The sequence below is a fragment of the Micromesistius poutassou genome, assembly GCF_964030765.1.
Source record: "Micromesistius poutassou genome assembly, chromosome: 1".
Lineage (NCBI taxonomy): Eukaryota > Metazoa > Chordata > Actinopteri > Gadiformes > Gadidae > Micromesistius > Micromesistius poutassou.
Genome location: NC_140271.1, coordinates 332,888 through 346,659, shown reverse-complemented (window position 1 = coordinate 346,659; position 13,772 = coordinate 332,888). Strand labels below are relative to the sequence as shown.

General features: G+C 43.3%; 2 protein-coding genes across 2 annotated transcripts in view; one reads left to right on the top strand and one right to left on the bottom strand.

The window, feature by feature from the left end:
- The window catches only part of vat1 (vesicle amine transport 1), a 28,349-nt gene extending 22,176 nt beyond the window's left edge, over positions 1–6,173 (top strand). Inside the window, exons 5-6 of the mRNA XM_084488335.1 lie at positions 4–245; positions 3,964–6,173. Of these exons, the coding sequence (XP_084344461.1) occupies positions 4–245; positions 3,964–4,233 (512 nt within the window). The 3' untranslated portion in view covers positions 4,234–6,173. The remainder of the gene's footprint in view (positions 1–3; positions 246–3,963) is intronic.
- Positions 6,174–10,118: 3,945 nt separating this feature from the next.
- Positions 10,119–13,134, bottom strand: LOC311381349 (uncharacterized protein; the record flags this gene model as incomplete). The annotated part of the gene is given in 18 exon segments (XM_084488450.1): positions 10,119–10,267; positions 11,378–11,498; positions 11,500–11,720; positions 11,723–11,783; positions 11,787–11,846; positions 11,848–11,910; positions 11,912–11,935; positions 11,938–11,976; positions 11,980–12,030; positions 12,033–12,114; positions 12,116–12,183; positions 12,187–12,236; positions 12,239–12,428; positions 12,430–12,524; positions 12,613–12,644; positions 12,646–12,683; positions 12,685–12,719; positions 13,098–13,134. Coding segments are annotated over 18 exon segments (1,416 nt in total).
- Positions 13,135–13,772: the final 638 nt, after the last annotated feature.

The window sequence follows — 13,772 nt, the reverse complement described above, 5'->3', positions numbered from 1 at the left end:
CAGGTGCAGCCAACATGCTGGCGGGTCAGAAGAAGAACCTGCTGGCGGTGGCTAAGAACTGGTACCACCAGTTCTCCATCCACACACTCAGCCTAATCCAGGGCAACAAGTCTGTGTGCGGGTTCCACCTGGGCTACCTGGACGGGGAGACGGAGCTCATCGGGCAGGTGATGGACGTCGTACTGGAGCTCTACAAGCAGGGCAAGATCAAGCCCCACATCGACTCTACCTGGCACCTGGAGCAGGTGGGTCCCACGCGTGGATCTGTGTGTGTGTGTGTGTGTGTGTGTGTGTGTGTGTTTGGTAGGGGAATTTGTTTTAAAGATTGAGGTGTGTGTGTGTGTGTCTGTGTGTACGTTTTTTATTTGGTTTAAAAACTGTTTAAGAAAAAAGAAAGAAAAAAAACTAAACTGGTTTTGGCTTCCAGAGCAGTATCGGTTTATGTTGGTTATATCGATAACAACAGAAAAAAAAATATATATATATATATATTGTCCATTAGAAAAAATTATAATCAAATAAAATGACTACTCTCCTTCACCTTTTTTTTTAATATATTTCCTGGAGGAAAAATAAAACAAAATGACTTTGAGTCATAAGCGTGGATGTTGATACTGCAGGGGAATGAGAAAGAAAAAACAACCGAGGAGCGGTTGGGCTGGCTGACCGGTCCTGTCGAAGGACTGGTGAGGCCTGTGGCCACGCACTCTCTCTCTCTCTCTCTCTCTCTCTCTCTCTCTCTCTCTCTCTCTCTCTTCCCCCTGACAGCATCTCTCTGTCCCTCCATCTGTCTCCTCTTTCATAGGAAGCTCTTTCTCCGTGTCTGTTATTGAGTCTTCTCTGCTCTTGCTGTATTCCCTCCGTTCTGCCTCCTCTCCCTCCCAGTATACGTCTCTTTCTTTTGCTTTCTCTTTCTTGTTGCTATGGTGACCTCCCTTAGAGAAGGAGAGTACAAGAGAGAGAGAGAGAGACGGACAGAGAATGTGTGTGTGTGTGTGTGTGTGTGTGTATGTGTACATGTGTGTGCGTCTTAGGGAGGGGTCTCGATCTACGATAAAGAGAGAGAGATACTGACTGCATATCGAAAACAGGATTGAGTGAACACACTGGCTGTGGTTTTCATCTGTTAAAGAAACATCTTATAGCGTCTGCACAATGGCAAATCATTGCAAATGTCTTGTGTAGGCAGGAGTGACTGTGTCTAGTGAATCGCTTAGTTCATATGACATCTATGATAACCTCTCAGTTTTCTTATGTGTGTTGAAGTGTGAGTGTGTAATCTGTAGAGCTCAACCACTCTGTCGGTCTCCATTTAGATCCAACCATTTAATAGAAAATCTGAGAATAATTCAGACTGGAAACAGAATATAGAGGTAAAGCAAAAAAACCTCAGTTGTCTCCACTGCATCCGCGGCTCCTAGTGCGACTTTTCATTAGTGCTTCAGATCCAGTCATTGAAATGATATTCCTCCTCCCCCGCTCCCTTTCTCTCCATGTGAAGGACACCGGTTGCTTCCTCCCCCGACCCAACCCCTCCCTCCCGGATATCTCCCACACTCCTCTCCTCCTTTGCCATGTTTGTAGCGGCGCTGCGTGAGCCGCGCTGTCACCAGGGCGAGGAATCAGCCAGGCTTATGTTGCTAGGAGATGGGGCTGGCCACTCTAGCGCTCTGACATCGGTCGCTAGGTGGGCTAGCCTGCTTGCGCGTGCATGGGCTTTGGATTGGTTGATGAAAAAAAATACGGAGCAGGTGGGCAGGACCGCTGCTAAGCTTTTGGAGGCCCTAAACATAATTGGTCATAAATTGGTCAGGGAGGCCCCCCCACCCCCCCCCCCCCCCCCCAAACACACACACACACACACACACACACACACACACACACACACACACACACAACATCATCATAGAGTATCAAAATAACAGCCTCAACAGCAGTACCATCAGTAATATATAACAGCAGCATTACAATATAATAAGAACTGCAGGCTCCAAAGATTAACGAGAAAATAATTATGCACATGAATAAGGTATAAAAGGAAGTCATCAAAACACACACACACACACAACTATTTTTCACACACCCAAAAACTACCTCAAAGTGCAGTATTGTCCTAATCAAACAAAGGTGCACAACGACATTTCCTTGCAGCGAAATCAAGCTAATCTAAGTCATCATAAGACACCATATGTGCCACTTAAGCGTTCTTGTCCCATTGTTGACCGTAGATATGTTTTAATGAGTTTCAGTTTAGAAAAACTTTTCTGAGATTTTGCTCCTCCTCCGATTGGAAAAGACGAGAGCTTTGAAGGCTGTACCATTTCAGGGAAGCGGGAGGGGGGGGGGGGGGACTCTTTTTATATATTAGGTAAAAACATGTATTTGCCCAACTTGAGTGATAGGGTACACAATTAAGAAAAAACAACGGTGGGCCTGTTCATAACTAATTGATATATTTTTTGTAATGTAATAATGTAATAATTTTCATGACATTTTTTTAGCAACCTTAATTTTGGGGGCCCCCGCCAGGTACTTGGGGCCCTACGCGCTCTGCGTACTCTGCGTATGGGGAGCGGCGGCCCTGCAGGTGGGAAAGGGAAGGGGGTGTATTAGTATGGGAGGGTGTGGCTGGCTGGGATCCTCTTATGCATTTAGTCGCAGTGCAGGACTTATATGGGCCAATCACTGAGCAGCATCCCCAAAGTCTTCTTCTGGAAACCGGCCAATAGCTCCTCTGGGAACGGTCGTTATTGCTGATGCAATATTATTGCCATCACTAATTGAGGCAACCTGGGCTAGCCATTGTCTTCTAGCCCTGTTGTCCAATCCTACATGTCATTTATGTCTGTTCATAGCCCTTGGTAGCATCTCCCGCTGTTAAAAAATGTAGTGTTAAAAAATGTGGCACAAATGATATGAGTCTTGTGCAGAGGCGTCCGCCAACCAACATCGTTATCATTAGTTGTCAAGCTCACTCCAGTGTGCCATATGCATCTGAAAATTTAATATTTTAATTAGGGCTGGGCAAAGATTAAAAGTTTTAATCGCGATTAATCGCACAGTATTGGTGAGTTAACTCTCGATTAATCACACTGTTAAAATTATATTTTAAATCCACTCCAATTTAAGTTAAATGAGATTATCAAATGGAATGACACATTATCATTTATACCAAATGTACTTAATAAGCAAAAACTAGACCAAGTGATCTTGAGGGAGTTTTGTTGACTCACTCAGTGTGGGTTGAATATGAAACATACGGAACACCACAGATTTGGGAATTGTAAACAGGCAGTTATTTAGTACAATTATAAACCAACAGTTACTACAAGTGTAGTTAATTTCAAATAAGTAGCACCACAGATTTGGGAATTGTAATCAGGCTGTCCCTTACTGCAAGTGTAATTGAATGTTAAGTAAAATGAAGTAAAACCATTCAAAATCGAAATAAAAAAAATAATAATAATAAATGTTAAGAAAGACAACGTGCGTGAATGCGTCAATTTGTATTAATCGCGTTAAAATAACATTGCGTTAACGTGCCCAGCCCTAATTTTAATCAGCTGTAAAAGAGCTGTAATTTGAGTGTCATTTGTTTGAGATGCCACAGACCGTCAGCTATCAGTGAGTTAAATGCTCTGTGAGGATATATGTTTCTAGTTGACCTGCCTCTGCATGAGACATACTATATCTTAGACCGCTCCCTGCTCAATTCAGACCAATCACAACATCCCTTCCCTGATTTGCTTTGGGAATTAATCTTGCCTGTCGATCACAGGTGTGTGAAATCATGCCACACTTTTCAATTGAGAGAAACGAAAGGAGGGGAGGGGGGCATTTTCAAAATCGTGCTCTTTTCTGTTCTCTATTTACTCTCAACTCGCTAACCTGACCCACAGAACCCTTCAGCATCTTACAACGTATGCAAATGAGGATGAATCCTCTCTCTGCGTCCTGTTGCAGGTGGGAGACGCCATGAGGAAGATGCAGGAGAGGAACAACATCGGCAAGGTCATCCTCATCACGGAGCCCATGCCCGAGGAGGAGAAGAAGGAGGAGCCCAAGAAAGAGGACAAGAAGGAGGAGAAGAAGAAGGACGACAAGAAGAAGGACGACAAGAAGAAGGACGACAAGAAGAAAGATGAGGCCAAGAAGGAGGAGGAGCCCAAGAAGGAGGAGCCTAAGAAGGAGGAGGAGCCTAAGAAGGAGGAACCCAAGAAGGAAGAGAAGTGAGCAGGGAGGGATAGGGGTAGTCAAGCAGAGCAGCGGGGGAGCTGGCGTCCTGGGAGTGGCAGGGTGGTGTTGGGAGGGGGGGGCATGAGATGTGGATAGAGATGGGAAGAGATGGATGATCAGAATGGAGAGGGTTAGGGCAGAGGGGTGCAGTCGGGGTGGGGGGGAGGGAGGGGTAGGTGGGCAAGTGGGCGGAGGAGCGTATAGGGTAGGTACTTTCACTAAGCAGACCATCTCGCTCATCTCCTCCAGTGTCTCAGCGCCGTTGATTACTTCCTGATTGATGTCATCCCCCCCCCAGGGCTCCCAGTCCACCAACCAATTTCCCCTTATTTTTTTTATTTTTTAAACTTTTTTTATCGTCACTTCAATCAAACATCTCAGACACCTTCTCCCTGGTGTTAATTAAGGCTATTATTAAATAAGGCTAGTTGAAAAAAGGGGAAGGGGCTGTGAATCGCGCTCTCTGCTCCACGAGAGTGAAACACCTAGTCACACCTTTAAGGACGTATGAAAAAAAAACAACCCTTAGTATTCGGGTGACCTAAAGAGATTCCTGGTGACGACAGCACCAGCCACTGGGTTGTGCGCTCTCTCTCTCTCTCTCTCCCCCCCTCGACTCCCAATACGCTGCTCAATCTCTACCCCCCCAATGTGCTAAAGTGTTCTGCTCTGACTTCCACCTGCCACCTCCACCCAACCATTGTTCTGAGTCCCCCCCCATCCATTCCCATCCCTCCTACATCTCCTACAGTCTGGATCCACGGACAGACTGCCAGACAGACAGACAGACAAACTGACAGACGGCAAGGCAAACTGAGCAAAAGTGTAGAATGACACACACAGGCACACGCACACACACTCACACGCACACACTCATTGTCCAAGCCACAGTTATGAAACTGAAGATGAGTCACCGTTGTTTACGATTGGCTGTAGCCCCCCTCCTCTTCTCGCCTCTTCTTCATACAAGACCCCGGTGAACGCTACGTTGGCAATAAAATATATTGATTGCGAACCGCTTCCTAGTTTAAACAAGAGAAGTCCACTAAAGTTCTAATCTTATCTGGCTCAGCCATCTTGTTGAACAAATAGTTACACTATTAGCTATGTTATACAATATAATATATACCATTGCACACGTACAATACATCCATGCAGCTTTGCACTAGTTTTAAAATGCATAATGGCCCTTTGTATTCGATATTGAATAGGGATCATTGCTTAGTTTGCACTCCTTGGAAACAGATTTTTCTAGCTGACTAACTGTTGGCAGGGAGGGTGCAGCGCCAATTAAGAAAGAATTTTGTTTCTGTTCAAACAAATTGCAAGCAGACACACTTGGAAACGACACATACACAATTCTCATGAAAGGGGCACTGTCATGTCATGTGGGGACGTTCAAGCGTCTAAACGGATCAAGTGAGAAGGGGGGTACGCCGCTCCTTTTCCTCAGGATCGGGAACTCTTCCTCCCTGATCCTCCTCAAGGCATTCCGGGACATTCCGACCCTCACCCGGTGACCGCCACCCGCTCGTCGTTCACCCTGACCCCCAGAGATGAATTTGTGCTGCTGTCAGGCTTCCTATCCCCCCTCTCTCTCTCTCTCTGGCTCTCTACTCCACCAGTCTCTCTCTCTCTCTCTCTCTCTCTCTCTCTCTCTCTCCTCTCTCTCTCCCACCCTCCTCTTTCCATCTCCCCATCTCCCTCGCTATGGTCGGCATAGCAACAGGCGTCAGGCTCGTCAGAGATGGCACTGTGGTCGGCTTCTCTTTGCGCTCTCGCTCGCTCGCCCCCCCCCTCCCTCCCTCTCCCCCCCTCTTGTCTTTCTCTCTTATCTGCCCTCCTCGTTCTTCTTAATTATTTGCCAAAAGTTGGTACTACAGACCAATATTAAACATAACTTCTGCCTTTCCTGCCATATTGTCGTGAAATTTCAATCATATTGACATATTGTGAGCGCCGCCTGACAGTCCTATCAGATGTCAGGTTGGTCATAAAATAATCCACTGCTCCCCCTAATGGCAGACCGCCTTTGGAACTGATATTGTTGTTCTGACTGCCTTCATATCACAGGTTGTATTCACTAAATTCCTTTGGGGATTCAGATGAAAACAGCGACTTATATCCTGCCGTCTATCTTACCCCGTCTGTCTGTCTGTCTGTCAGCCTGCCCCGTACTGTCCGGCCTGAGATGATGGTGACTATTGATTTTGTAAAAAAAAAAAAAAAAAATTGAAACGTGTTGAGCATGAGCGGCCTCCTCATGTGTTGTGTGTGGTGTGTATCATCGTGTGTGAAGATGTGCGTGTCCTCAGGTTGTTTGTCAGGTTTAAAAAAGCACCAATTATAATTCTCCCTTCCCAGATCACCTCCCTCTAATTATCTCACTCTCTCTCTCTTTGGCCTTGTCTAATGTGTGGCCCTGTTTGTAGAGGCCAGTTGGTATTGGTATTTTTGCACTCTGCTTACTGATGCACTTACAAGCATTGTTTCCCTGCTCCAGCCTCTCCCTGAGCCCTGGTCCTGCTCTCCTTATTCAACTGTCTTTCTTTACTATGTTCACACACACACACACACACACACACACACACACACACACACACACACAACCTGACTCGTTGAGTCAGAACTGCCTCCTCCCCAAACAGGACACGATTTAGCTGGGAAAAGCCAAAAAGGGCACGTTTATTCAAAATCAAACATCATAAAGTCTGTTATCGAAAGAAACAAAAACGTGGGAGGAGTCGACGGTCCTATCCCTCGTGGGTGGACTCCCCGTCACCCACGAGGGCCGGTCTCTCTCTCCGTGCACTAGTAGCCCCATGGCTGGGAGAGCCTGGAGGAGTGGAGGAGCTCTTAACAGCCCCGCCCTCCACCTGCTCCTCAGGTGCTCTGCAGCTCGTTAATTGGCCCCCGGCTCCAATAGCGTCCTCAATAGCGCCATCTGGCTTCCAGGGGGCGCTGGGGCCGGATCCGGGTTGCCCCACACACACACACACACACACACACACACACACACACACACACACACACACACACACACACACACAAAGGTCCCATTTTTTTGTTCAACTCTTTCTGATCGGGACAACTTTTTCCTGGGTGGCAGTTTAAATCAAAACATTCATCCATTGCTGACACCGTCCAATGTGAAAAACGTGGAGTTGGTTTGGCAGGGCTGGACCGGGACTGCTAGGTTGGAGAAGGGAAGTGACTGTATCCTGTCAGCCTTTAGTAAGCCCCCCCCCCCCCCCCGATAACCTGTTGCAGCGGTGCTTGTGTTCCTGAGTGCCACGAGAGACAAACAAAAGCTTCTGTAAAATTATGTTTTAATAAATGTTATTTTATTTAATTTTTTTTCAAGGGTTTAAAGTTCAAAGTTCATACTTATACACAGGGGAACTGCTAAACTTTCTGTTGGTATGAACCATTGTGCCAAATTACTATTTTTTTGGCTCTTTGTCTTTTGCATATAAACAAAAAAAAGTTTTTTTTAAGGTTTACTTAACCTTATAGAATACAAAAATATGAGAAGCATTGTGTAAGATGTCTATCCAAAAAGATAACGGGTGCTGACAGAATTTCTACTGCAGTTAACAAAAGTCTAACAATTGAAAGTGTTTAATTACGTATATGCAGCCTTGCTCCACTGTAGGCATGCATCGTGTTCTCTGTTAAACAGTTTTGCTCATCTGCCCATCACTGTGTATTGAAATTTATTTACATTTGAAAGAATCCCAATCGTAGCTAATAAATCACGTCCAATCGCAGCCTGCCTGCCTTTATTTCTGTTGTTTATAAATAAGTGATCAGTATTACAGTTTACGTTATTTAATATTGATATCATAATCCTACATGTGATACATGCATCCCCAGATATTTGGTAACTCTGCTCATCTTTGAACCGGCTAATATTTGTGGGAATAGCTAATGCAGGAAGACTTAACACAGCTGCCGTCATTGATGCACAGCTGCTTGAATTCTCCAGGTCCAGATAACTGATCCCAGAGCATGTCCTGAGTTCACTACGGGCTAGTTTTAAGTTACAACACTTCTTCTGCACTTCACAAGAATTTTGATGGCTGCAATTGTCAACTCTTAGCAATGTCAACATTTATTTTGCCCGCACACATGGAATACATAACTTAGGAATACATAACTGGAATGGAATTTGAATTAATGCACACACATTTCCCCCCTAAGAGTTGAATTTCTTGGATAGGGGTGCAAGTTAGAAGTTTAAATGAATCTGTTGCCTCTGTGGCCTGTTTTTTTTGGCTACGCAGTTGTTTAAAATCTTGAAAGCTATTCCAATCAGATGTTCTTAAGCAAGAACACCTACAAGAGATACATAGAAAAAAGTGCAAATGTTTCAAAGTAATACCGCACAGGTAGCATTTGTATGTTCATAGATTTGTACATTCCCGCTATACAATCGGATAGCGTCAAAAAAATATTGTGCCAATTATCAGCTACAACATGTAATGTAAAGCTAACAAGTCTCATATGCTCAGTGTTTCCTGTAAGTTTTACTATTTCCAAATCAGAAGGATTGTCTGAAGCCCGTTGCCATATCCAGAGTTACTTGCTCCTTCTCACTCTGTAGCGGCACAAACATACCCTTCCCTCAAAAGGATTTACCACATCAGTGGCTTGGCAGTCACTGGAAGTCTCTGCAATGAAACCATCACCACAACATTGCAGAAACACAAGAGTAAATGCCTGGGCTTTTCATGTAAAGCGTTAGGCTCCACATACCAGATCTAGGCTACAAGATATGGCTTTGTGTGTTTGAGTAGCTTATTAGTGGTTTCATAAAAGTTAAGTAGTGTAAGTGGGTGTGATGCATTGGGAAGTACTTTTCAATCTTAACAACAACAACAGATGAACCACTAGTTCCCATTCATTCCTATCCATATCATATCACCTTCCACTTTGGCAGTGTCAGAGCCTAAAGCGCATACACAATCTGCATCAACCTCCCTCTATCTCTGGGAATGAAATTCAGTAAAAAAACAGTAACATTTCATACTGATCCTTAAATAAGTCTGTTGTTACAGTTCAGTCAATAGCAGTTATAGTGCACACGGCATACCCCATTGCTCCCTTTCCAACTGGTTTCTAAAGCAGATCTGCTCCACTACTCTCAGAGCTCATAAGTGTTGGTTTCACTGTTTCAAAATAAATAAAATCTCTTCTTGTCTACACTTTGTTTTTGAAACCCTTTGAATTGATTGCTGCTTCTGTGCTTCACTCTGGGTAAACTGTGTGGTGCTAAGTTGTCCACACTGTCCCAAAGCTTGTAATGCTTCAGTGTGTCATGTTACCATATGCCTTACATGTTTTCCAGGACTAATAAAAAAGCATAACAAAAAGTGACATGAAATAACCTTCCTTTCTTTCTTTTTTCACTTTTGTGTGCCGAAAAAAGGACAACAATTTTTAACTAATACAAGAGAACTTTAGATAGAAGAGAACAGCAAAAGATGTTGAATAATTATATCGCACAATTCTCCATTCAGTAGATGAAAACACGGATTATAAAATGATTGTTAGAAGAAGATTCAAACATTCAAAGATACAAATAAAGCAGCATTTTGATCACAATTTCACATACTTAAAATGCTTGAAATACCAATAAGAAATAGAGAAATAAATTAACTATTAATAATTTACTTTTTTTTAAGACACTTACAAACAAATAGTTTCCTTCAATCCTTCAATAAGCCACACACAGAATGATAAAAGACAGTACAAGCACTGTAACATCTGGATAGCCATTCCTAAAAGAAAAGAAGAAACAAGAAATGATCCTGTTTAACCATTGATATTTCTTGGTACATTTGAATAAAAAAAAAAAACGGATTGCAGTTGCAGATGGTCTACTGTGATTTGCCTCCCTGTATGCTAGTCTTATGTGGAATGCAGTCCCAGTAGATACAGTCCACTTCTCCTCTTCTCTGAATAGTGAAGATGAGCCAACACTTGAAGGCCTCCTCTAGCCTGGGTAACAACCTCCTGGATGTCCCTCCTGTTCAGACACACAGAAAAAAAAAAATAGAATCACAATACAGTAACTGTCCCATAAACATTGATTGTGGGAACAGGTAAAAATAAGTAAAGTAAAATAATTATGATTATTTGTTTTAGTCCTAGGTCAGCTCCTCACCCCTTGAATTCCATCTGGGATGTGGTAAGTGATCTTCATGGTGGAATCCTTGCTGTGGCCCTGCAGACTGAAGCTCAGATCACTGACTCCTCACTGCTGCAATAAAAACACGTGTCTTTGAAACCTTGTTGACCAGACCTGACAGTAAGAGCAAGGGAAAGACTCTTCTGTATACTGCTGGCTGCTTTTGGTAAATTCATAACTTCTGGTGTCATTCTGGAGTAACGTAGACTGTATTGCTCTCTTTTTGCAGTGTAACCACATTTTCACTGGGCTTGTGGCCCAGAGTCATGTAGAGGTTTTTCACTTGAACAAATGATTGTATCAGCTTGACTTAGTATGCTCCTCCGACGTGAATGCCTTGTCCCTGCAATCTTTACTTCCTCCTTAATGACTTAATGATGTTTCTTTCTGAGCCAGGGGTGGGTTAAAGATACATTCAAGACATCCAAATTCTGTATGTAATCTGTATGCTCACTGATCGCATTTGTTTCCTGTTTGTGCTGTGGTATTGCTGCTTATATTTGTAGAGATGGCCTTTGAAGTAGAAGCTAAAGTAGAGGCTTCACTCGAGAAGCACGTTTGTTGTCCAGGTATCTGGACTGATCTACCAGAAAATACTTCCCTCAGTGCACTAGTAACCTGAGAAAACAAGCGTTCTGGACCGAGAATAGATATGAGCCACATGGATGTGTGAATGGAAACCTTCTTGAATCTACTCTGCACTTCATCAAAGAATGCATGTAGAATTTTATCTCCTGGGTCGGAGATACCCAACTGTGTCCAACTCAAATCACACTGAGAGAAATCAGCAGTAACATTAGCAACTATGTTCTGGAAATCTATCTGACAAGCTCTCACACAAGAAGGGTCAAGGTATGTCAAGAAGACTGTAGTAGCATCCCTGGCATCTGTGTGCTGCTCTTCTATCTTTATTGCCATGGTAACTTCTATAAATCGAGGCTGATATACCACTAATGCGCCTGGCTCTGTACTTAAACTGGGCTGCTAGTTTATACTTCGTTGCTCCCTCAGCTCTGTTCTCATCCTTGTCAGGCCCCAGCAATGTATCCATCTTACAACACACACACAGAACCGGTTGGTATTGGTTGGTGAACAACAGATGGACCCTCATATGGATATGCTGAGTTCAAGTCAAGGGAAGTCGATCTTAGAAGACCACCAATCTGGTCAGACACTCCGCTGGCTTTAATGTAGCCCCATATAACTTTCTTGGCCTCAGATGTGTCACTATAGCTCCTGATGAGGTAGATGTTTTGGTCATCCTTGTTTAGAAGAAGCTTAGGGTGTGTCATACCTTATCCATTATCCTATGAAGGACCTCCCTGTTTGGAAGGGTGCTTTTAAGCAGGTGAACTCAACAGATCATAGTCTCATTGTCTTGGTAAAGCTGACTTATTTGACTTCTTGCTGACCTAGCCTAGCCGCTGCAGCCCAACGTCAACCTCCCCTAACTTTGTTTCACGCCGCAGGAACAACGTGGTCGACGTCCTCAGAAGTTACAGCACATCCAAAACCATGCCACTCTGACTGAGTAGGCCTATATGCTGTTACTCCTTTCCACAATGCATCTGCAGATACTGAACCATGTCTGCGTCCATAACTATAGGGAGAGATCTACATCCAACATTTTAGGATCCTTTGAAAGCTGCATGGCCCCAGTCTCGGTCTTGATCATGTCTTCCCAACGGACCAGCTGTTGATTTCTGTTTTCCACGTGGGGTGGATCCGTAGCCTCCAGCAGTATGATCCCTATATTATGTTTGCTCTGTGTATACGCTACTATTATATGGTCTATTGAGTGGTGATCTGGCAGAGGAGATTTTTTAATTGCATGCATATCAAGGCCACCAGAGTATGCCTGATAAACTGTGCTCCTTGTCGTGTCTTCAGATTTTTGGTGTCCAGGAAGTCCAAGCAATTGTGCCAAAGCTGCTTGTACCTGGGAGTAGGGCCCTATGATTTCACACAATTTCTTGATAATATCTTTTAACTTAATCAGGGTCAGGGTAATTCTCAAGAAGGACTTTCCTGGCTGTTTGTCTCAACAGAAGCTGGTTACAGTCGATAGTTACCAACATGGTGACCTCAAGATGACCTATGGTGGGAAAAAAAGGGGACAAAATAAAATGGTATCTATTTCTAATGCATGTACTCACTTCTTTCTGAACATATTCCGATAATACATACCATATCAGGTTTCAGGTGTTCACAATAGAGTTAAGGTCAGTTCATACTGCATACCATCCATTTTTAAAAACGTGTTGACCATGTTGGATAACTTTCCGGGCGACTGTGAGTGAGATTACCAGAAGATCTTATCTTACCTGTTTGTAATATGAGACTGAGTCTATAGTGTGTCCTGTAACATTTTTACCATTTGCCTATTTATGGAAGTTAATTAATTTAATAAAATTCAAATGTACACTAAAATATGTTAAAAAATGAAACAGAACAGTATATTTGTTGCAATTAAATGGCAGAAAATTACATTTGCCTATTTATGGAAGTTAATTAATTTAATTTAATTTACACTCAAATTTACACTAAAATATGTTAAAAATGAAACAGAACAGTATATTTGTTGCAATTAAATGGCAGAAAATTACACCTAATAATATACATGTTTTTGTTTGTATTGTGTTTAGATACACACCCTGATCTTACTTACCTCTACGGTCTTCAAAGGTGTCCAGGGCACGTGTCATCCTCAATCACTGTTGGCAGACCACTCACTCTTAGCGTCCTGTCTAATTCTGCCATCTAGTGGACAAAATCCAATATGAATTGCAAATATGTATCACCAGAGCCCCTTTACGGAGAGCCTTGGCACTCTCTATTGAGCCCCATTGTATCGAACTAAGTTGCAGTTCCATTAGAATTCCACCGGGGTGATCGCATGAGTGCAGATTGAACGGAGGTCTATGGGACTAGACGGCTAAATGTATCTCTTTCACCTGCTTGTCGTTGAAATATCGCAGATTTTATTGTAGACTCCACAAGTTCAATAGCCTATAGATTATAGTTCAAAAGTCGAATGAATGAGTACTTATGTCCTTTTGATTTCTTACATTTTGGGCCGTTGTTGGCCGTACACGCTAGCATTCTGCTATTAATAATGAATGCTGATTGGTCAGGGACGGACTTGCGACTGATTACGACCAGAGACCCCTCTTGATGGCATCTGAAGCTGAAGCAGAATCAGAAACATTATATTAAAGGTCCCATGGCATGCTATTTTATGGATGCTTTAATATAGGTGTTAGTGGGCCCCTAATACAGTACTTGAAAACGTTCAAGAAATTCAGCCTTGGTGCAGAGTTACAGCCACTACGAGCCAGTCCCA